The sequence below is a fragment of the Terrapene carolina genome, unplaced genomic scaffold, assembly GCF_002925995.2.
Source record: "Terrapene carolina triunguis isolate 2854851 unplaced genomic scaffold, T_m_triunguis-2.0 Scaffold68, whole genome shotgun sequence".
NCBI lineage: Eukaryota > Metazoa > Chordata > Testudines > Emydidae > Terrapene > Terrapene triunguis.
In genome coordinates, this window is record NW_020664419.1 from 77,683,957 (window position 1) to 77,709,465 (window position 25,509).

The 25,509-nt window shown below is 44.9% G+C and overlaps 1 protein-coding gene across 1 annotated transcript in view; it reads left to right on the forward strand.

Annotated features, from left to right (window-relative positions):
* CFAP54 (cilia and flagella associated protein 54) overlaps positions 1-25,509 on the forward strand; it is a 199,539-nt gene that overhangs the window by 159,785 nt on the left and 14,245 nt on the right. Inside the window, exons 61-62 of the mRNA XM_026649001.1 lie at positions 10,083-10,286; positions 11,109-11,320. Of these exons, the coding sequence (XP_026504786.1) occupies positions 10,083-10,286; positions 11,109-11,320 (416 nt within the window). The remainder of the gene's footprint in view (positions 1-10,082; positions 10,287-11,108; positions 11,321-25,509) is intronic.

Here is a 25,509-nt window from a genome sequence, read left to right on the forward strand (position 1 = left end):
CCACCCTGTACCGGAAACCTACTGACCGCTACACTTACCTACATGCCTCCAGCTTCCATCCAGGACACACCACACGATCCATTGTCTACAGCCAAGCTCTAAGATATAACCGCATTTGCTCCAATCCCTCAGATAGAGACAAGCACCTACAAGATCTCTATCAAGCATTCTTAAAACTACAATACCCACCTGCTGAAGTGAAAAAACAGATTGACAGAGCCAGACGAGTACCCAGAAGTCACCTCCTACAAGACAGGGCCAACAAAGAAAATAACAGAACACCACTAGCTGTCACCTTCAGCCCCCAACTAAAACCTCTCCAGCGCATCATTAGAGATCTACAACCTATCCTGAAAGATGATCCTTTACTCTCACAGATCTTGGGAGACAGACCTGTCCTTGCTTACAGACAACCCCCCAACCTAAAGCAAATACTCACCAGCAACCACACATCACTGAACAAAAACACTGACCCAGGAACCTATCCTTGTAACAAAGCCCGATGCCAACTCTGTCCACATATCTATTCAAGTGACACCATCATAGGGCCTAATCACATCAGCCATACCATCAGGGGCTCGTTCACCTGCACATCTACCAATGTGATATATGCCATCATGTGCCAGCAATGCCCCTCTGCCATGTACATTGGCCAAACCGGACAGTCTCTACGCAAAAGAATTAATGGACACAAATCTGACATCAGGAATCATAATACTCAAAAACCAGTGGGAGAACACTTTAACCTGTCTGGCCATTCTATGACAGACCTGCGGGTGGCTATCTTAAAACAGAAAAACTTCAAAAACAGACTCCAACGAGAGACTGCTGAGCTGGAATTGATATGCAAACTAGATACAATCAACTCAGGGCTAAATAGGGATTGGGAATGGCTGAGCCATTACAAACATTGAATCTATCTCCCCTTGTAAGTATTCTCACACTTGCTTCTTATCTAACTGTCTGTACTTGGCTACCTTGATTATCACTTCAAAAGTTTTTTTTCTCTCACTTAATTGGCCTCTCAGAGTTGGTAAGACAACTCCCACCTGTTCATGCTCTCTGTATGTGTGTATATATATCTCCTTGATATGTTTCACTCAATATGCATCCGAAGAAGTGGGTTGTAGCCCACGAAAGCTTATGCTCTAATAAATTTGTTAGTCTCTAAGGTGCCACAAGTACTCCTGTTCTTTTTGCGGATACAGACTAACACGGCTGCTACTCTGAAACTTTAGTCTTCGGCAGCAATTCGATGGTGGGTCCTTCACTCCGTCTCTTCAGCGGCAGCTCAATCTGGTTTTTCTTTTCTTTTTTTCTTTGCCGCTTGGGGTGGCAAAAAAGCTGGAGCCGGCCCTGGTTAGGGCAGAATTTTTCTCTAAAGGTTAGTTTTACCTCGGAGTGTCTGAATTTGGAATAAAAAAAGAAATATTACTAGTAGTCAGTAAGGTTCCGTTTGATTTGTTTTTCAAAGGAATTCTGACATTAAGCAGTTATTAGGGCTGCAGATTAGCCATGGCATTTTTTATGAAAAATCCTGGAGCACAAATGGTAAATTCAGTAAAAGTCATGTGTCACTACATTTATTGTGACTGCTCCCTGATTTTTTTTATTTAAAAAAAATACCTTCCTCCTTGCCCCACCCCACCTGCAGTAGCCCCAGCACTGCAACCCTAATCCCACTCTGTGAGGAAGGGAGAGGGGACTAGAGAACAAGCCTGCCTCGCACTCACCCTGGGTAGTGGCAGCCTCCTGCAGTGCCTGTCCTGCAGGACTGTTCCTGGTGCCCCATGCTCACTCTGCAGCAGAGGCTCCTGCAGCTGCTGTTCCACGGGGTTGGGCCCAGTGCCCCATTCCAACTGTTGTGACCTAGCGCGCAGGGTTGCATTACTGCTCAGGTTTGACCATCCCACATCTCCCCCATTATGATGGAGGGGCATGTGAGCCAAACCTGAGAGGCACTGTGACTCCACATGCTAGGTCATAATGCCACTTAATGAAGTTTGGCCCACCTATCCTCCCCCCATGATGCAGGGATAGTGGGGCCAAACCTGAGCAACGATGTGCCTGGTGAACGCTCACTTCCCAGTCTCCTCATATCTCCTCACTGGACTGAGGTAGGTTCACTCTCCAGCTCCTACCTCCCACTGCTTCCTGGGCCTCCGCTATGCATTGAGCCAGTGACCCAGCCTTTGGGAAAGTCACACAGACAGGGAGAAAAGTCACAGGCAGTGACAAACCTGCAGCCCTAATTATAATCTATTATAGTTATTATATCCTATTAATCAACCACTATCCAATACTATCTTTCCAGTCTAGTAAATAAAAAAATATATATTCAGTAGATTTTATGTAAGACCCAGCCAAAAATAATGTTTTGTGATCTTGCATTCGTTGATTCATAACAAACCCTGTTCCTAGAGCTACACAGAGATCAGTCTCATAGTAAAAGTAAACAAAAAAGATTTCCTTAAAAATCAAGCTCCATTTGAGAAACAAAGTAAAAATTATCCATGTTTGCTGAATGATAAAAGCTAAAATTAACAAAGGGAGATTTTTCTCCAACCTCTAAAATTATTCTGCAAACAATGGAGCTCATTAAAATGATGAAATGGCAGTTTTTATTTAAGAAATAATTTCAGTGAAATAAAGTGTTGCTGTGGAACAATGATTTTGAAATGCTATGTAAATACCAAGGCAAAACAGAGATGTTTATATTTTTTGAAACAGAAAACCTCGATGCTGTGATAACGTTCTGTTCCAATGACTTAATTTCAGTTATTCCAAATGACTACTGTAGATGGAATTATTGTGTCTGATACATGTTGGTGAAGTGGAGCAATGACTGCTTACTACACCACTGTTAAATAGATGTGTTGTGATTGGTTTATAAAAACAGATGGGTTGTGTGCTATAGCCTTCCATTAATTTAATTGTCTGGCATGAGTTCCATTTGCTGACAATTGCTTATCATTTTTCTTTTAGCAAATGTTGCAGGTGTTTGTCCTGGTTGTTTTGAGAGGGAATACAAAGGAGAATGGAGGATGTAGAAAGGAAGTAATAAGCCATAATATGAAAAGGAGAATTAAAATGAAAATGAGCAACACAGCATGTAAAATATTAGATTTAGAGGCACTAATGAGGGAAATTGTAAAAATTTCATTTATATACAGTGTGGGCATTTTACATTTTGTTTTTACAATTAACAATCAAATGATCTTTAACAATGAAAATGGGAATAATGGAGGCATTACTTATTTTTCTATATGCACACATAATTAGCATAAACTGTTGTTTTGGGAGATTGCCACTGGGAATTAATACCAAAGGTTTTTTTGAATGGTTGTAAGAGACAGACAAAGAATGTAGAGGTAGATTTTGTAGGCTTTGAAAACAGCAAGGAATTGGAAAAGAGACTAAATCAGGCATAGTTCAAATAGTGCTGCCTGGCCTGCAGATGCAAGGATTCCCTGTGTTATGTGCTGAAACACAAGTGTTACTACTCACTACTCCATCTCTACTGTTGCATTGTGCGGATTACATTCTCTTTTGTGCTGAGAGCTTTGTGCTAATAATAGCTTCCTTAAAGATAGCATCTGTGCATGAGTCTCACTTCTGGATCTTAGTTCCTTAGCTCAAGACTGGCAAAACTGATGAAACTTCCCTAGCTCTTAGAGTTTTTCTTACCCTGGAGGGCAGCAGTAGCAGGGTAGAGTGTTAGCCTCACTGATCATTCTGCTCCACTCCCTGCTGAGTATAGATTGTGCCCTCTGAACTTTACAGTCAGTTATTTCCTTTTTGAAGTTGGCAAAGGAGTTTCATGCAGGAGACTGCCTCACCAGCCATCACTCCTAAGGATTGAAATAACAAAAAAGGAGCTTGGTCTTGCAAGTATTCTGGGAGCAGGATGCCCAACTGGTTTCATGGAGTTCAGTATTCAGTGCACTTGCAAAATCAGGATCAAGTTCTATAAGGAGGGTCAGAGACCCATACATTGTATAAGTAACCTGGCCTTTAAATGATTTCATTAAAAGAAAGAAATAAGATTGGCCAATGTGCTTTTTGAGTTTGTCATGGATTAAGTAAAACGAGATCTTAAACAAAAGATCAAAAATCAGAAATAACTGGAACACAGAGTGATTTTTATTATAATGGTCTTATTAGGTTGGGTTTAGAACCTACTGCACAGTGAAAATGAAAAGTCAAAGTCTGATCCTGCAGTGGATTGCACATGCTGTGCCCAGATCGAACCCTATTGACATCAGTAGTGTTCTACACCCACTTAGCAGTCTGCCTGTGCACTACCAATGGGAAGATCGGAGATACTAAAGGCAAAAGCCAAAGCATGGAAATGTGGAATGGCCTAATATGACATAATGGAAGAATCATATAGAAAACCATATGCACGCTGGAGCTAGTTCACATCTGTTAGGCACAGCCCAGAGTAAAGGTATGTCTACACTATGAAATTAGGTCGAATTTATAGAAGCCGGTTTTATAGAAATCGTTTTTATACAGTCGATTGTGTGTGTCCCCACATAAAATGCTTTAAGTGCATTAAGTCAGCGGACTGCGTCCAAAGTACCAAGGCTAGCGTCGACTTCCGGAGCATTGCACTGTGGGTAGCTATCCCACAGTTCCCGCAGTCTCCGCCGCCCATTGGAATTCTGGGTTGAGATCCCAATGCCTGATGATGCAAAACCAGTGTCGCGGGGGGTTCTGGGTACATGTCGTCAGGCCCCTCCCCGTCCGTCAGAGCAATGGCAGACAATCGATTCGCGCCATTTTACCTGGGTTACCTGTGCAGACGACGTACCACGGCAAGCATGGAGCCCGCTCAGCTCAGCTCACCGTCACCATATGTCATCTGGATGCCGGCAGACGTGGTACTGCATTGCTACACAGCAACAGCTAATTGCCTTTTGGCAGTAGACGGTGCAGTATGACTGGTAGCCGTCATCGGCTATCTGGGTGCTGGCAGACGTGGGGCTGCATTGCTATACAGCAGCAGCTCCTTGCCTTTTGGCAGTAGATGGTGTATTACAACTGGTATCCATCATCGTCGTACTCCTCTGTGAGTTCGGTCAGAGGCACCTGGGCAGACATGTTTTGTCTCCTGGAGACTCAGTCCTTCCGGCAGTCCTATTGAACCGTCTTGATGATGATGGCTAGCAATCGTAATACAGCATCTTCTGCCAAGCACCCAGAAGATGACGATGGTTATCAGTCATGCTGCACTGTCTGCTGCCAGCCTAAGATGTAAAAGATAGATGGACCAGATTTGTTCTGTATTCATTTGCTTTCCCCTCCCTCCGTGAAATCAACGGCCTGCTAAACCCAGGGTTTTGAGTTCAATCTTTGGGGGGGCCATTCTGTGTGACAGTTGTTTGTGTTTCTCCCTGATGCACAGCCACCTTTGTTGATTTTAATTCCTTGTGAGCCATGTCGTCACTCGCCCCTCCCTCCCTCCGTCAGACAATAGTTTCGCGCCTTTTTTCAGCCCAGACGCCATAGCACTGGGATCATGGAGCCCGCTCAGATCACCGCGGCAATTATGAGCACTATGAACACCACGCGCATTGTCCTGGAGTATATGCAGAGCCAGAACATGCCAAAGCAAAACCAGGCGAGGAGGCGATTGCAGCGATTGCAGCGCGGCGACGAGAGTGATGAGGAAATTGACATGGACATAGACCTCTCACAAAGTACAGGCCCCAGCAATGTGCAAATCATGGTGTTACTGGGGCAGGTTCATGCCGTGGAATGCCGATTCTGGGCCCGGGACACAAGCACAGACTGGTGGGACCGCATCGTGTTGCAGGTGTGGGACGATTCCCAGTGGCTGCGAAACTTTCGCATGCGTAAGGGCACTTTCATGGATCTTTGTGACTTGCTTTCCCCTGCCCTGAAGTGCCAGAATACCAGGATGAGAGCAGCCCTCACAGTTGAGAAGCGAGTGGCGATAGCCCTGTGGAAGCTTGCAACGCCAGACAGCTACCGGTCAGTCAGGAATCAATTTGGAGTGGGCAAATCTACGGTGGGGGGCTGCTGTGATCCAAGTAGCCAACGCAATCAAAGACCTGCTGATATCAAGGGTAGTGACTCTGGGAAACGTGCAGGTCATAGTGGATGGCTTTGCTGCAATGGGATTCCCAAACTGTGGTGGGGCGATAGACGGAACCCATATCCCTATCTTGTCACCGGAGCACCAAGCCACCAAGTACATAAACCGCAAAGGGTACTTTTCAATGCTGCTGCAAGCCCTGGTGGATCACAAGGGATGTTTCACTAACATCAACGTGGGATGGCTGGGAAAGGAACATGATGCTCGCGTCTTCAGGAACTCTGGTCTGTTTCAAAAGCTGGAGGAAGGGACTTTCTTCCCGGACCAGAAAATAACCATTGGGGATGTTGAAATGCCTATAGTTATCCTTGGGGACCCAGCCTACCCCTTAATGCCATGGCTCATGAAACCGTACACAGGCAGCCTGGACAGTAGTCAGGACGTGTTCAACTATAGGCTGAGCAAGTGCCGAATAGTGGTAGAATGTGTATTTGGAAGTTTAAGAGCGCACTGGCACAGTTTACTGACTCGGATAGACCTCAGCGAAACCAATATTCCAATTGTTATTGCTGCTTGCTGTGCGCTCCACAATATCTGTGAGAGTAAGGGGGAGACATTTATGGCGGGGTGGGAGGTTGAGGCAAATCGCCTGGCCGCTGAATACGTGCAGCCAGACACCAGGGCGGTTAGAAGAGTACAGCAGGGCGCGGTGCGCATCAGAGAAGCTTTGAAAACCAGTTTTGTGACTGGCCAGGCTACGGTGTGAAACTTCTGTTTGTTTCTGCTTGATGAACCCTCCCGCCCCCCCCGGTTCACTCTACTTCCCTGTAAACTAACCACCCTCCCCTCCCCCCTTCGAGCACCTCTTGCAGAGGCAATAAAGTCATTGTTACTTCACATTCATGCATTCTTTATTAATTCATCACACAACTAGGGGGATAACTGCCAAGGTAGCCTGGGAGGGGTGGGGGAGGAGGGAAGGAAAAGGACACACTGCAGTTTAAAACATTAAAACTTTAACACTTATTGAAGGCCAGCCCTCTGATGCTTGGGCAATCATCTGGGGTGGAGTGGCTGGGTGGCTGGAGGCCCCCCCACCGCGTTCTTGGGCGTCTGGGTGAGGAGGCAATGGAACTTGGGAAGGAGGGCTGTTGGTTACACAGGGGCTGTAGCGGCGGTCTCTGCTCCTGCTGCCTTTCCTGCAGCTCAACCATACGCTGGAGCATATCAGTTTGATGCTTCAGCAGCCGGAGCATCAACTCTTGCTTTCTGTCAGCAATCTGACGCCACCTATCCTCTTCAGCCTGCCACTTGCTCTCTTCAGCCCGCGATTCAGCCTGCCACCTCTCCTCTCGTTCATATTGTGCTTTTTTGCACTCTGACATTGACTGCCTCCATGCATTCTGCTGTGCTCTGTCAGCATGGGAGGACATCTGGAGCTCCGAGAACATATCATCCCGAGTCCGCCGTTTTCTCCTTCTAATCTTCACTAGCCTCTGCAAAGGAGAAACATTTGCAGCTGGTGGAGGAGAAGGGAGAGGTGGTTAAAAAAGACACATTTTAGAGAACAATGGCTACATTCTTTCATGTTAAATTTTGCTGTTCACATTACACAGCACATGTGCTTTCGTTACAAGGTCGCATTTTTCCTCTTATATTGAGGGCCTGCCGGTTTGCTGTGAGAGATCACTCACGCAGTGCCAGGCAACAGAATTCGGCTTGCAGGCAGCCATGGTAAGCCACAGTCTTTTGGCTTTTTTAACCTTCATAACATGTGGGAATGGTTTCAAACAGCAGCGCCCTCATTTCCCATACCAAGCACCCGTTGGGTTGGCCATTCAAATGGGTTTGCAATGTAAAAGGAGGAGCCTGCGGTTTCCGGGTTAACATGCAGCATAAACCCAACTAGCCCCCTTCCCCTCCCCCCACACCCAATTCTCTGGAATGATCACTTCACCCCTCCCCCCCACCGCGTGGCTAACAGCGGGGAATATTTCTCTTCAGCCGAGCAGGAACGGGCACCTCTGAATGTCCCCTTAATAAAATCACCCCATTTCAACCAGGTGACCGTGAATGATATCACTCTCCTGAGGATAACAAAGAGAGATAAGGAATGGATGTTGTCTGCATGCCAGCAAACACTGGGACCATACTCTGCCATGCTTTGTTATGCAATGATTCCAGACTACGTGCTACTGGCCTGGCGTGGTAAAGTGTCCTACCATGGTGGACGGGATAAGGCAGCCCTCCCCAGAAACCTTTTGCAAAGGCTTTGGGAGTACACGAAGGAGAGCTTTCTGGAGATGTCCCTGGAGGATTTCCGCTCCATCCCCATACACGTTAACAGACTTTTTCAGTAGCTGTACTGGCCGCGATTGCCAGGGCAAATTAATCATTAAACACGCTTGCTTTTAAACCATGTGTAATATTTACAAAGGTACACTCACCAGAGGTCCCTTGTGTGCCCTCAGGGTCTGGGAGCACGCCTTGGGTGAGTTCGGGGGTTACTGGTTCCTGGTCCAGGGTGATAAACATATCCTGGCTGTTGGGGAAACCGGTTTCTCCGCTTCCTTGCTGTGAGCTATCTTCATTGTCTTCATCATCATCTTCCTCATACCCTGAACCCGCTTCCCTGTTGCGTGATTCTCCATTGATGGAGTCAAAGCACACGGTTGGGGTAGTGGTGGCTGCACCCCCTAGCATGGCATGCAGCTCCGCGTAAAAGCGGCATGTCCGCGGCTATGCCCCGGACCTTCCTTTTGCCTCTCTGGCTTTGTGGTAGGCTTGCCTTAGCTCCTTAATTTTCACGCGGCACTGCTGTGCGTCCCTGTTATGGCCTCTGTCCTTCATGGCCTTTGAGACTTTTTCTAATATTTTGCCATTTCGTTTACTGCTACGGAGTTCAGCTAGCACTGATTCGTCTCCCCATATGGCGAGCAGATCCCGTACCTCCTGTTCGGTCCATGCTGGAGCTCTTTTGCGATCCTGGAACTCCATCATGGTTACCTGTGCTGATGAGCTCTGCGTGGTCACCTGTGCTCTCCACGCTGGGCAAACAGGAAATGAAATTCAAAAGTTCGGGGGGCTTTTCCTGTCTACCTGGTCAGTGCATCTGAGTTGAGAGTGCTGTCCAGAGCGGTCACAATGAAGCACTGTGGGATAGCTCCCGGAGGCCAATAACGTCCAATTCCATCCACACTACCCCAAATCCGACCCGGAAAGGCCGATTTCAGCGCTAATCCCCTCGTCGGAGGTGGAGTAAAGAAACCGGTTTAAAGGGCCCTTTAAGTCGAAAAAAAGGGCTTTGTCGTGTGGACGTGTCCAGGCTTAATTCGATTTAACGCTGCTAAATTCGACCTAAACTCGTAGTGTAGACCAGGCCTAAGAGAAGTCACACTGTCCTATGGGGCCCATGGGGAGTCATTTCTTTCAGGAGTTTTCTAGCTCAAGGACAGTGCACCTACTGCCTGCCCCCCCCCTTTATTGGGTACAGCCTGCTTCCCAGGCTGGTGCAGAAAGGGGTGGGAATATATTCCTCCTCCTCCTTCCCAAACCGTTTGTGTCTACAGTCTCCATGTCCTCAGGGGACTGTGCTCCCCTGAGCACAGGAACTGCAGTTTTGCACACAAAGAGGTTGAAGACGCCATGTGCCTCTCCTCCTGCCCCCCACCCCAGCTTGAATTCACATAAGGACCAGGCAGAATATGGCTCCTGATGTTAAAATATTGAATGTTAAAAACATTTTCTCCTGACTGGTAAACAAATACGAAAGCAGGTTGGAAAGGGCTTTACTGTTGCTTCCCTTGTATAGCCACATTGCTGGGGTCACAAAGGGCATTTCAGCTGCAGATGATAAAGTTCAGCACAAGACTCAGAAATAGCATTGAAAATAAAATTCTCTGTTGGTGTGCATTTTAGTTTCTTTCTGCTGTGAAGTACACCTTAGCTTTTAAACTTGCAAATTGCAAGGTTGAATAAAATGAGTGTGAGTTAGGTTTAATTGTTTTTGCATTTGCAGATGGATATGAGGTTCGCTATAAAAACCTTATGGCCTCTTCTATCAAAAATGAAGAAATCATACAAAGTGAAAAGGACCAAATTGAAAGTGAAGGAACAGAATATAATATCTCCAAGGACAGCCAGTGGAAACAAACTATAACATGGGTGCATTTAATCCGCTACCATAATTACCTAATAAGACATAACATGAGCCCTCTCTTTGGTATGAACTGTCAATTTTACTTTTTTTTCTTGATGCCAGGGGAATTAGGGGAGTTATTCTCTGGGACTAACTCCAAAGTACCTGATACTGATCCTGATTCTGAGCTCTTTTGCACTGTGTAAATCAGGAGAAACTTCACTGAAGTCAATGGGGTTATGCCAGTGTAAAACCACTGTAAATGAATATAGACTTAGACTACCATATTATGTCTCTTTTGCATCACTAAATGGGTCTCTTGAAATTGATTTCTCGTTATTATTTCAGTAAGCTATTTCATTTTCAAACTGTTTCTTTTTAATTATGGAGGCCTAAGAAAATATTCGATTGTCAAGGTGATAGTGAGAGTTGCACTTAAAAACCACATTACATCCCAAGCTCCAGGGGTGGTTTTGTTCCGCCTCAGCTGTTGGCTCAGGGTAAACCCCTAACTGAGCTCCTGGGAGAGATGGATTCTTCCTTCCACTGATCAACTCTTAAAATAATCACCCCAGAAAGCGTTTCTTTCTGCAAGCACCAACTGGGAGGTGGGTGCTCTAGTCTGTCACAGAATTGTATGGATTCTTAAGCTACTTTTGTTATGTTTATTCAGCTACAGACAGCCCTGGTCCATGACTGTGGCTTCAAGGTGCTACAACAATTCAAATAAACAATAATGATTAAGAACTATCAGTTTAGGAATTCTGCAAAAAAAATTTACAGATTCGTTGCTGAATTTATTTAAATTTATTATATGTTTTGGATTTATAAATGCCAAGCAGTCATAGAAAGTCTATATTTCTAAATAGCAAATGGTAAATTAATGAAGATTTTCTCTTTCCAAAGCTGTCTCCAAATCAACACCTGGATCATTTTCTATGGAAGATGCACTGTTCACTTCTGTGTTTGATACAGGAATTGTTCTACGTTTAGCAGAAATGCATATTTTCCTTAAAAAACATCTGTGTATCTATTCAACATGTTGTCTTGAAGATTTTCCAAAACAACTGCAGTTTTTAGAAAAACCAGGTGCTAGTCTGGCTGCTGTTCCTGTAAAGGTATGTTTTAAAAATTATTTCCCTGTCACGCTTGCATCACATGCCTTGCACTCATCATTCATGGAGAGCTTCATGGACTCTCCAAAGAGTCTGTTTCTTACCAGCTCTTCTACAAGGGTGAAATTCACACCAGTGCACAGGGCTAGCACAAAGCCCATGCCACACTTAAGTCCTATTCAAGCCTTATTTTAAGGAATTAATTGTTGCACCGGCTTTTGTGCTGATCCTCTGCACAGGAGTGAATTACATCCAATGTACATTGTGTCTATAGCATGAAAAATAGTAGCAATTAAACAATGTTATTTTAAATGAAAATTTTCATAAAAAGCTAAAGAAAATTTCAGTGTTATTTGATAGAAGACCAATACTTTTGCCTTATCCCTTGGTCAAATCCCCATGCATCACACCAAAAATACCACAATACCTAATACATATTCAGATTGTAAAAACCTTCTATCCTGTCAGAATTGTATGTTTTGTATATATTCTATATGTTACATACAATATTATGAAACATTTTCTTCAAAAAATTAATTATATTTATTTGTCTAAAGAGGACACTGCAGAGGTGTTTAGCTCCAGATTTAATTTATTTTTAAAGGTGTGTTACAATTGTAAATATGCTTATTAGACCAGCTGAGTTGGTAGTTTTAGAGTCAGTCCTTTCAGGACTGAAGGGTTGCAAACAAACATGGCAATTAGTCCAGTCCAGATCTCACAGTCATAGAGTTTAAGGCCAGAAGTGACCATCAGATCAGCTACTCTGTTCTCCTGCATATCAGAGGCCACCAACACAAACCCAGCACCCACACATTAAATCCAAAGTATTACAGTCCACAGGAGCCTAAACTATTATGTGAAACAGGCAGAGCATGGGAGAGACTGACATATACCAAGGCCCTTGCAATGGAAGGGAATTGATAAGTGAAATATACACAGATTATCTCAGTGGGTGAGCTGCACAACATGCTGCAGAGGAAGGAGAAAAAAACTAAAGTCACTGCCAGTCTAATCTAGGGGAAAATTCCTTCCCAACCCCACATACAGTGATCAGTTAGACTCTGAGCATGTGAGCAAGAATCAGCCAGCCAAGCATCTGAGAGAGAGAATGCTCAATGCCACTTTGGAGCCCTGGCCCGCCCATCAGTATCCCATCTCACATGACCATCTCTGATGCTTTAGAGGAAGTAGACCAAACAAAACCATCTAAGAATACATTGCGGCGGTGAGGGGTGTCCTTTCTTGAACCCTACAGGATGCCAGCTGAAGCCCTGAAACATAAACTTTTAAGAACATAATATATGAATTGGAAGAGACCTCCCCAGGTCTGCTGAGCCCTGTCCTCCACCATCACAAACAATCCCATCATACAATCCCACTCATACATTTGTCCATCTCTCTCTTAAAACTAATCTAGATTTTTCTCCCTACAATTCCTATTGTGAGGATATTCCAGAACCTCACTCCTTTGATGATTAGTAACTTTCTGATTTCCAGTCTGAATTTGTTTATGGCCAGTTTATATCAATTTGGTCTTGTGTCAACATTGTCCTGTAGCTTAAATAGCCCTCCCTGGTGTTTATTCCCCCCCCTTCCCCCGAGGAGAGCAATCATATACCCTCTAAGCCCTCTTTTTTCTAGGTTAAATAAGCCAGGCTCTTCCAGGAGAAACAAAAATAGGTCTTGAACTAGGTTCCATGATTAGGGAAGTTGACTGAACTGAAGAACTCAAGCATCTGAATATGAAGAAGCTTGGAATTACTGTAAGTCAAAGTTGCAGAAACTATCTGAAGCCTGCATCCAAAGCAAGGGGAAGAAACTCGTAGAGAAGCGTTGCAGACCAAACTGGATGAACAAGCATCTCAACAGATTGTTAAGAGAAAGCAGAAAGCCTACAAGGAATGGAAGAAGGGATGGATCAGCAAGGAAAGCTAACTCTTGGAGATCAGAAAGTGTGGGATAAAGTGAGAACTACCAAAAGCTAAGCAGAACTGGACATTGCAAAGGAAATTAAAACCAATAGTACAAAGTTCTGTAGCTATATAAATAAAAAGAAAACAAGTGAAGAAGTGGGACCACTAAACACTGAAGATGGGGTGGAGATTAAAGATAATTTAGGTATGGGTCAACACCTAAACAAATACTTTGCCTTGGTTTTTAATAAGGGGCAATGGCAGGGTGACTGATGGGAGCAAGAGTGTAGAAGTAGAAATTACCACATCCAAGGTGAAAGCTGAAGCAAAACCCGAACAACTTAATGGGACAAAATCAGGGGGTCCAGATAATCTCCATCCAAAAATATTAAAGGAACTGGCACATGAAATTGTAAGACCAAGAGCAAGGATTTTTCATGAATCCATAAACTTGGGGGGCATATCCCAGGATTGGAGAATTGCAAATATAATACCTATATTTAAGAAAGGGGGGGAAAGGGTGATCTGGAAAATGATAGGCCTGCTAGTTTGACCTCAGTTGTATGCAAGGTCTTAGAACAAATTTTGAAAGAGAGTAATTAAAGACAGAGAGGTAATTGGGATAAAATACAACATGGTTTTACAAAAGATAGATCGTGCCAGACCAACCTGATCTCTTTCTCTGAGAAGATAAGATTTTCTAGACAAAGGAAATTCAGTAAATCTAATTTACCTGGATTTCAGTAAAGCATTTGATACAGTTCCACGTAGGAAATTGTTAGTTAAATTGGAGAAGATGGGGATTAATATGACAACTGAAAGGTGGGGAAGGAACTGGTTAGGAGACCTTAACCTGTCATACTGAAAGATGAACAGTCAGGTTGGCAGGTGGTTACTAGTGGAGTTCCTCAAGAATTGATTTTGGGACCAGTCTTATTTAACATTTTCATTAATGACCTTGGCACAAAATGTAGGAGTGTGCTAATAAAATTTGTGGATGACACAAAGTTGGGAGGTATTGCCAATATGGGGGAGGACCGGAATATCATACAAGAAGATTTGGAGGACCTTGAAAACTAGAGTAACAGAAATGGGATGATATTTAATAGTCATGTGACAGGTTGGATCACAGAAACCCCCTTTGGGTCTGCCACCTGATGTGCCAAGACTACCTCTGAGCCCGTTTTCCCCCGACTTCAGTGCCCTGCCTGGTTTGAGCCAGACATGCTAGCCTGCTACAAACACAGACCCAGGTCTGAACAACATCCCCCAAAAGCTGCAGGCTTAACTGAAAACAGCTTAAGAAGTGTTCCTGTCTCCAATACTCAGATGCCCAGCTTGCAATGGGGTCCAAACCCCAAATAAATCCGTTTTACTCTGTATAAAGCTTATACAGGATAAACTCATAAATTGTTTGCCCTCTATAACACTGATAGAGAGATATGCACAGCTGTTTACTCCCTCCCCCCCCCAGGTATTAATACATACTCTGGGTTAATTAATAAGTAAAAAGTGATTTTATTAAATACAAAAAGTAGGATTTAAGTGGTTCCAAGTAATAACAGACAGAACAAAGTGAATTACCAAGCAAAATAAAATAAAACACACAAGTCTAAGCCTAGTACAGTAAGAAAACTGAATACAGATAAAACCTCACCTCAGATGTTTCAATAAGCTTCTATCACAGACAGGACACCTTCCTAGTCTGGGCACAATCCTTTCCCCTGGTACAGTCCTTGTTCCAGCTCAAGTGGTAGCTAGGGGATTTCTCATGATTGCAGCCACCTTTGTTCTGTTCCACCCCCTTATATAGCTTTGGCACAAGGTGGGAATCTTTTGTCTCTCTGGGTCCCCACCCCTCCTTCTAAATGGAAAAGCCCCAGGTTTAAGATGGATTTCAGTACCAGGTGACATGGTCACATGTCCTGTGAGACCCCAAGCCTTCATTCCTCCCAGCCTGACTCACAGGAAGGCCTGCAAGCAAACAGAGCCATCCACAGTCAATTTTCCTGGTTGATGGGAGTCATCAAGATTCCAAACCACCATTAATGGCTCATACTTTGCATAATTACAATAGGCCCTCAGAGTTATATTTCATATTTCTAGTTCCAGATACAAGAATGATGCATACAAATAGGATGACCACACTCAGTAGATTATAAGCTTTGTAATGATACCTTACAAGAGACCTTTTGCATGAATCATATTCCAGTTACATTATATTTACACTCATTAGCATATTTTCATAAAATCATATAGAGTGCAATGTCACAAGTCATGACCTTGCACTTTGCATGTAGGGACTAACAACAAAAATTTCTGCTATAAGCTGGGAATGTATCAGTTAGAAGTGACAGAGGAAGAGAAAGACATGGGTGTATTGGTCAACCACAGGGCAACTATGAGCTGTCAATGTGATGCAGCTGTGATAAAGGCCAGTGCAACCATAGGATGCATCAGGCAAAATATTTTCCGTAGAGACAGAGAAGAGTTATTACCATTATACAAGGCACTGGTGAGACCTCATCTGGAATAATGAGTGCAATTCTGGTCTCCCATGTTTAAGAAAGATGAATTCAGACTAGAACAGGTTCAGAGAAGGGCTACTAGGATGCTCAGATGAATGGAAAACTTACCCTATGAGAGGTGACTTAAGGAGCGTGGCTTGTTTAGCCTAACCAAAAGAAGGCTGAGGGAAGATATGATTGCTGTCTATAAATACATCAGAAGAATAAATACCAAGGAGGAAGAGGAGTTATTTAAGTTAAGGGCCAAAGTTAGCACAAGAACAAATGGATATAAACTGCCCATCAACATGTTTAGGCTTGAAATTAGACAAAGATTTCTAACTAGCATAGGAGTGAAGTTCAGGAACAGCCTCCCAAGGAGACTATTGGGGGCAAAAACCTAACTTGTTTCAAGACTGAGCTTGATATGTTTATGGAGGAGATGGTATGATGAGGTTGCATCTATTGGCATATGGCCCATCTGCGACTGCTATCAGCAATATCTCCATGCTGGCCAGAGATTGGACACTAGATGTGCAGGGCTGAGTTACTACAGAGAATTCTTTTCCAGAAAAAAAGGGCCTCTGGCTCCTGGGTCTTGCCCACATGCTCAGGGTCTAACTGATGGACATATTTGGGATTGAGAAAGAATTTCCCCCAGGTCAGATTGGCAGAGATCCTGGGGGGGAGGGGGAAGGCTCATCTTCCTCTGCAGCATGGGGCACTGGTCACTTGCTGGTTTGAACTAGAATAAATGGTGAATTCTCTGTAACTTTAAGTCTTTAAATCAAGATTTGAGCACTTCAGTAGCTCAGCCAGAGGTATGGGTCTATTTCAGGAGAGGGTGGGTGAGGTTCTGTGGCCTGTGTTGTGCAGGAGGTCAGACTAGATAATCACAGTGGTTCCTTCTGTCCTTAAAATCTATGAACCTCCTCTCATAAAATAGTCCCTCCATGCCCCCAGTCATCCTAGTATCTCTTTTCTGCACCTGACCAGAATTTTACACTGTATTCCACATGAGATCTAACCAGTGTCTTGTACAGTGGCATAAAGACTTCTCTCTCTCTTCTGGAAATGCCTCATCTGATACATCCTAGGATTCCATTTGTCTTTTTCAGAGCCTTATAACACTTGTGACTTATAATCATCCTGTGATGGATCAACATATCTAGGTCTCTCTCCGTCTCTGTCACTTCCAAACGATGAATCCCAGATTGTAGCAGAAATTCTTATTATTAGACTCTAAGTCCATGACTTTGCACTTTGTAATATTGAATTTCATCCCTTTAAGGTCATCAGGATTTTCCCATATAATATTCTGATCATCTTCTGCATTGATGATGCCTCTCAACTTAGTATCATCAGCAAATTTAGCACAGTTATATTTATGTCAAGGTCAGTAATAAAAAATATTGAATAAAATTGGTCCCAAGACTGATCTTGAGGAACTTCACTAGTAATCTCCCTCTAGTTCAATAGTTCACCTTTCAGCACAACCTGTTGCCTTCTCCACTTTAGCCAGTTCCTTATCCACCTTACAATTCTTGTACTAATCCCCATCTTCTCCAATTTAGCTAGTAATTTCCCATGTAGTAGTGTGTCAGATGTTTTACTTCAGTCCAAGTATATTAGATCTACTGCATTTCCCTTATCTAATAAATCAGTTATTTTCTCAAAGAAGGAAGTCAGGTTAGTCTGGCATAATTTACCTTTGGTAAACCCATGTTGCATTACATCCCCATTACCATTTACCTCCATGAATGTAATTATTCTTTCCTTCACAATTTGCTCTAAAACCTTGCATACTACTGAGGTCAGACTAACAGGTCTGTAATTGCCCAGATCGCTTCCCCCACTTCCTCCTTTCTTAAATATAGGTATAATGTTAGCTATTGTCCATATGGTATTACCCACAAATAGATAGATTTATTAAATATCCTTGCTACTGGACTAGCAATTTCATGTGCCAGTTCTTTCAGTATTCTGGGATGGAAATGATACAGCCTCCCCCTCCCCCCCAATTTGAGCACATTAAGCTCTTTAAATTTTCCTTCCAACTCACATGTGGTAATTTCCATTTCTATATACTCATTTTCATCAGCCATGTTGTATTCATGCCTATGTTCCATATTATCATCTTTATTGAAAACTAAGGCAAAGCATTCATTTAGATTTTGGGCTATACCTAGATTATGTATAATCCCCTTCCTATCCACACTGCATAGAGTCCCAACCTCGTCCTTCCTTATTTTCTTTGTATTTCTATAACTAAAAATCCTCTTGTTATTTACTTTCCTTGACATGAGCTAATTCAGCTTGACTTTTAGCTACTGTCATTTTATTCCTACATTTTTTTAACCTCCAAAATGTAGCTTTCTTTGCTGATCAATCCCTTCTTCCATTCACTGTAGGTCTTCTGCTTACTCCTAATAACCTCTTTGAGGTGGTTATTCATCAAGATGGGTCTGGAGCCTTTCCCTACAAGTTTTTCCCCTTGTTTGAGATGCAAATTGGAGATTGTTTTTATATAGTTGGTTAAAAGAAATTCCAAGCCTCAAACCTAAATAAAGCTACTGTGACAGACCCAGACCAGTGGGGTACAGGAGTCTGTTAGAAGGCAAATATACTGGCCACTAGATGAACAATTTTCTGTTCCCTGAGTGACCAGAGCAGGGGCTGCCCTAGAGCAATCAGGAACCTGCTAGAACCAATCAAGACACCTGGAACCAATTAAGAACTTTCTAGAATCAATTATGGCAGACAGGCTAATCAGGACACCTGGTTTAAAAAGGACCTCCCATCAGTTAGTAGCAGGGTGTGTAAGGAGCAGGGAGTGAGAAGACGTGCTGCTGGAGGAGTGAAGAGTTCAAGCATGATCAGGATTCAGGAGGAAGATCCTGCAGTGAGGATAAAGAAGGTGTTGGGGGAAGGCCATGGGGAAGTAGCCCAGGGAGTTGTAGCTGTCACGCAGCTGATACAGGGAACATTGTAGACAGCTGCTATCCACAGGGCCCTGGGCTGGAACCCGGTGTAGAGGGTGGGGCCGGATTTCCCCCATCCCCTCAACTCCTGCTCGGACACAGGAGGAGTTGACCTGGTCTGTGAGAAACACCAAAAGGGAAGGTCTAAATTGAAAGGGATCTGGCCTGTCCCCGACCCACTAGGTGGGACACAGAGACTGTGGGGATTGTTCTTCGTTTCCCCCATGCTGGCCAGTGATGAGGTTAGCTGAGTGGACGGCAGGTTTGAGCCACTAGCAAAAGAGGCCAAACTGAGGGCTGCTGTGAATCTCTTAGGCAAGCAAATCCACCTATAGGCCAGGACCCACCAAGGCAGAGGAGGAACTTTGTCACACTGGCGTCAGCAGTGAGATTTGGGTGCACCGCGTGGCGGAAGAAGGAGAATGTTTTTAAAATAAACAAAAAAAAGAGGGAGAGGGTTTATTTTCCCCCACCACCACAATAGATGATGTAGTGCGGGCACTGATACAAGCCATGGCTGCCCAGCAGGAGGCTACCCGTGTCCAGGCAGCCGCCCAACAGGAGGCAGTGAGGCTGCAGCAGGAGACCAATCGCTTGTTAATGGACCAGACCGCTCAAGACCATGCTATGTTGCAGGAACTGGTAAACCAGGTGAAGGCTCTTACAGAGCTGAACCACAGCCATGATAGGACGCTGGTCATACGGGCCAGCAATTGGCTGCAGAAAATGACACAGTAGGATGACATAGAGGCATACCTCCTGGCCTTTGAGAGGACAGCCATATGGGAGGCTTGGCCCCGAGAACAGCGGTCTGGCATCCTCGCTCCATTCCTGTGTGGGGAGGCCCAGAAGGCCTATTGTGATATGTCTGAAGAGGCTGCAGCAGACTACCCCCAGCTGAAAGCAGAGTTCCTGGCCAGATCTGGGGTAACAACTGCAGTGCGGACCCAGCGATATCACGAGTGGAGGTACCAGGACAACAGAACCCGGCAGTCCCAATTATATGACCTCATCCATCTCGCACAAAAGTGGTTACGAACCGAATCTCAGAGTCCAGAAGAGATACTAGAGATTCTGGTTATTGACTGGTACATGCGAGGACTACCGCCAGATCTTCGCACCTGAGTAAGCCAGAACGACCCCTCCACCTACGACAAGGTTGTTGCACTGGTAGAGAGGCAAAGGACGGCGAGGGAATTGACCCGAACAGTTAAGGAAGAGGCGCCCCGGGTTAAACTAGTGGCACTGATCCCCAGATCTCAGGCAACTGAGCCCCCAGGAAGGCCCAGGTGGAAAAAGAGAGGGACTGAAGGCCCACCAGAGGCCACCAAAAGTCAAAGCACTGAGGGTGAAGAGGATCGTGATGTTAGACTGCCCAAACCGAGAGACCGGGGAACGCCTAGGGCCCCATACAGATGTTACGCTTGCGGGGAGTGGGAACACATAGCTGCACAGTGCCCCAATGCTGAGGAGTCTATGCAGTGTAACCTAGGAAACCAGGAAAACCCATGCTCCCTAATTCACATTGTGGGGGTTGCACTAACCCCACACAAATATACCAGGCCATTGAGGTTAAATGTAGTAGAGACCACAGCACTGATAGATTCGGGGACCGCCATCACACTCATCTCAGGAAAGCTCGTGAAACATAGTCAGTTACTACAGGCAAAACGCACAGGGGTGACATGCGTCCATGGGACGGTTAGTTACTACCCCACCATCCCGGTAAAAATTGAAATCCAAGGGAACCCTACAGAGATAGCAGCAGGTGTAGTGCCTAAACTCCCTTACCCGGTGCTCATAGGGAGGGACTTCCCAGGATTTGATGACTTACTCCCAGTAGGGGGATTGGAGAAAGGGGAGGACCCTGAAGCTAGTGAGGCGTCCACAGTAGACTGTCAACTCCCAATTTTCTCCAAAATTTCCCTAGACATTTTATCCACTCCCAGGCGGGGCAGAAAGTCGAAAAAGGAAAGAAGGGCAGCTAAGGCCTTGGGAACCCGAATACTGACCCAAAGCCAGAGGGTCGCTCTCGTAGGTAGGCAGACCCGGGCAGCTGAAAAGGAGGCTGTCCAGGAGGGAGAAGCACTTGAGCCAGACCCCAACCCTAATGCCTCTGAACCGGCAGAAGCAATAGAGACCCATACCTAGAACTCGGGCAGACCAGCCCCGGGAGGTAACATTTCGGACAGGACCAAGCTGAAGATCCAAGGTATGACAACATTAGGAAGGAGGTAACAGAAATAGATGGGGTCCCCATGGAAGGGAAAACCCAGGGACCCGGCCCCTACTTCATTATAAAAAAGGATCTCCTGTACCGGATTGCACCAGTACAAGGACAGAAGGTAGAGCAGCTCCTAGTGCCTCACAAACACCAGAAGGCCGTATTAAGCCTCGCGCATAGCCATCTTTTTGCGGGGCATTTAGGGGTAGAGAAGATCCTGGCAAGGGTCCTACAAAGGTTCTTCTGGCCCAGAGTGCATGAAGAAGTGTGGAGATACTGCGCCTCCTGCCCAGAGTGTCAGCTGCTCTGTCCTCATCCCCACTTGAGGGCACCTTTGGTACCCCTACCCACCATAGAGGTCCCGTTTGAGTGAATAGCCATGGACCTAGTGGGACCCCTAGAGAAGACTACCTGGGGCCATCAATATATACTTGTCATTCTGGACTATGCTACATTGTATCCAGAAGCTGTCCCCTTGCGGAACACAGCCTCTAAAACAATAGCCAAAGAGCTAGTGGGGATTTTTGCCTGAGTGGGGCTACCAAAGGAGATACTGTCGGACCAAGGAACCCCATTTATGTCAAAACTAATGAGGGACCTATGTGACCTATTCCACATACATACCTTGAGGACTTCAGTCTATCATCCACAGACCGATGGGCTGGTAGAAAGGTTCAACCGAACGCTGAAGGCTATGATAAGGAAGGTGGTAAGTCGAGACGGGAAGGATTGGGACACTCTACTACCATACCTTATGTTTGCCATCCGGGAGGTACCTCAGGCCTCAACTGGGTTTTCTCCCTTTGAGTATTATATGGGTGCCACCCTCGAGGCATCTTGGACATAGCCAAGGAAATTTGGGAGAAGGAGCCCAATGAGGGGAAGAATGTAATTAAGCATGTGTTACAAATGAGGGACCGGATAGCGCGGGTCACTCCCATTGTGCGGGAACACCTAGAGAAGGTGCAAGAGGCCCAATGAGCTCAGTATAATCGCCAAGCCAAAGTTCGGCAGTTCCAGCCTGGAGACCGAGTAATGGTGCTGGTACCCACAACAGAGAGTAAACTTTTGGCCCAGTGGCAAGGACCCTACGAAATAGTTGAACCTGTAGTAAATACTGGTGAACTTTCCATGGTGATCAAACAGGCCTTGCAGCACCATGGGGGGAAGAGGAAAAACCTTTTCTGTTGATGGACTCTAAGGCCTGATACAGAGGGTTAAGAATAGGCATGTGGGACCCATGTGCAACAACCGGGACGTCGGAAACAAGAGCAAATATATCATATCAACCTTCTGAAACCCTGGCATGCACAAGAGGCATGCGCAGCTGTCCGAAAAGACCTACCCCAGGAAAACAAATCCTCCGAACAGGTGAGGGTGTCTCCCAAATTAACGCCAGACCAGAAGAATGAGGTGTCTGAGATGATCTTCTGGAACCAAGATGTGTTCTCAACAAAAAATAATATATACTTATATAGGGGAGGGATAGCTCAGTGGTTTGAGCATTGGCCTCTTAAACCCAGGGTTGTGAGTTCAATCCTTGAGGGGGCCACTTAGGGATCTGGAGCAAAATCAGTAGTTGGTCCTGCTAGTGAAGGCAGGGGGCTGGACTCAATGACCTTTCAGGGTCCCTTCCAGTTCTATGAGATAGGTATGTCTCCATATATTATTATTGACTACCCTAGACTTGACAAAGGGGTACTGGCAGATTCTCCTTGCCAAAGATGCAAAGGAAAAGACTGCGTTCTCTACCCCAGAGGGTCTTTTCCTATAGACTATCCTTCCTTTTGGACTACATGGGGCACCAGCTACCTTCCAGCGCCTCATGGACAAGCTATTATGCCCCCATAATCATCATGCTGCTGCCTACCTAGATGATGTGGTCATTCATACCCTAGACTGGGAAACCCACCTAGAGAAGGTAGAGGCAGTCCTCAATACCTTCAGGTGAGCTGGCCTTACAGCAAACCCTGCTAAGTGCGCCGTAGGATTTACAGAGGCCAAATATCTTGGCTACATTGTGGGAAAAGGTCTGGTAAAACCCCAACTGAATAAGTTAGAGACCATCCAAAATTGGCCTTGTCCAAGTCGCAAGAAACAAGTCCGGGCATTCCTAGGTGTGGTGGGGTATTACCGACGATTTATCCCCCACTTTGTCACAAGGGCAAGCCCTCTGTCAGACCTAGGGAAGGCCCGTGGACCTGATCTGGTGAGATGGTCTGACGCAGCAGAGAGAGCGTTCACAGACCTACGGACTGCCCTCTGCATTAACCCCATACTGATAGCCCCAGATTTCACCAAGGAATTTATTCTGCAGATGGATGCATCGGAAGTAGGGTTGGGGGCCGTCCTATCACAGATGGTCCGGGAGGAGGAACACCCAATTCTCTACCTCAGTAGGAAACTCCTTCTGAGGGAACAAAAATATGCAGTGGTGGAGAGAGAATGCCTCGCTGTAAAATGGGTCATGGAAACTTTGTGCTACTACCTGCTTGGGCGCAGATTTGTCGTCGTGACCGACCATGCCCCTCTTCAATGGATGCAGCAGAACAAGGAGAAGAACACAAGGGTGACCAGATGGTTCTTATCCCTCCAACTTTTCCAGTTCCGTGTGCAACACAGAGCAGGGAGCCATCACGGCAATGCTTGTCACGTGTGCACTGTCTGGCGTCCCAGGTTGCCCAACCCCTTGGTGTTGAGCATGGGGAGGGATATGTGACAGACCCAGACCAGTGGGGTACAGGAGTCTGGTAGAAGCCAAATATATTGGCCACTGGATGAACAATTTTCTGTTCCCTATGTGACCAGAGCAGGGGCTGCCCAAGAGCAATCAGGAACCTGCTAGAACCAATTAAGACAGGCAAGCTAATCAAGACACCTGGAGCCAATTAAGAACTTTCTAGAATCAATTATGGCAGGCAGGCTAATCAGGACACCTGGTTTAAAAAGGACCTCCCATCAGTTAGTAGGAGTGTGTGCAAGGAGTAGGGAGTGAGAAGATGTGCTGCTGGAGAAGTGAAGAGTTCAAGCGTGATCAGGCTTCAGGAGGAAGATCCTGCAGTGAGGATAAAGAAAGTGCTGGGGGAAGGCCATGGGGAAGTAGCCCAGGGAGTTGTAGCTGTCACACAGCTGATACAGGGAACATTGTAGACAGTTGCTATCCACAGGGCCCTGGGCTAGAACCCGGTGTAGAGGGTGGGCCCGGGTTCCCCCCCATCCCCCCAACTCCTGATCAGACACAGGAAGAGTTGACCTGGTCTGTGAGAAACACCAGAAGGGAAGGTCTAAATTGAAAGGGATCTGGCCTGTCCCCGGCCCACTAGGTGGGACACAGAGACTGTGGGGATTGTTCTTCGTTTCCCCCATGCTGGCCAGTGATGAGGTTAGCTGAGTGGACGGCAGGTTTGAGCCACTAGCAAAAGTGGCCAAACTGAGGGCTGCCGTGAATCTCTGAGGCAAGCAAATCCACCTATAAGCGCAGGACCCACCAAGGCAGAGGAGGAACTTTGTCAAACTATATACTCACATTATATCATTCACAGCAAGCTTCAACAGTTGGAAGTGTAGGGTCTACAATAACGATGCCATATATATATTGATTTTAGTCTCTGAAGGTTCAATTTAAAGTTCAACATTATTTTCTTCCCATCCCACTCCTCACCTGAACAGGAATAACAATTACCATTTTAACACTGAAACAACAGGTTATTCTTTATGGTTAATTTTACTGTCCATTCTTCAGTGTTTTCATATAAGCCTGCAAAAATGTGTTCTCTTACCCATCTGACTTAAACTGCTTTTATGAAAGTAGCTCTTTAGAGTTGGTGAACTTTCTGTAATGTAAGACGGCATATCATTACCCAGTTCCCAGCAATGAAGAGCAATGCCATTGAATAAACTATAACTATATGGCATGTGACATTTATAACAGCCATCATATATCAAAAATTATTTTACTCAGTCTGCTCTTCTTTTGATATAATTAGTATTACACTGTCCTAGAATAATCAGCTCCAGAAATCACTGTTATGTTCATGACGGGTGCAAGCAGCATAATCATGTGTTAGTTTCACTGTTGTAGACAGCTAACAAGCATAAAATTATTTGATTTTTTTTTTGTTATCAGCTCAAAGCTTCATTGATTTTTATAACAACATTTTAGAAGATTTAATCATTCAGTAGGTTGTACGCATTATTTTAAAAAATTGTTCCTGTAATTTGATACTTAAACCTCAGCGTTTTTTTCACTACAAATAGGTAGATGACTTATTGAAAGGATCGTTATTATATTCAGGATCTCATCACTTATGCATGTCTGTATAACCTTTTTAATCTATTGAAGCTTTTTTCTCCTCTGTTGAACAAAGAATCCAAATAAATTATGTTAAAATTTCAAAAAATGCTCTAATAAAATTGTGTACCTTTTTTGAATTTGTCATGCTTACATTTTATATCACTCTGTAACAGTATGTAGGACAGGAAGTATGTAAGACAGTAGTTTGTTGTTTACAGGATTTTGAGAAAGTTGAGTTAATAAATACCAATATCTGTAGTCCAGCAACCC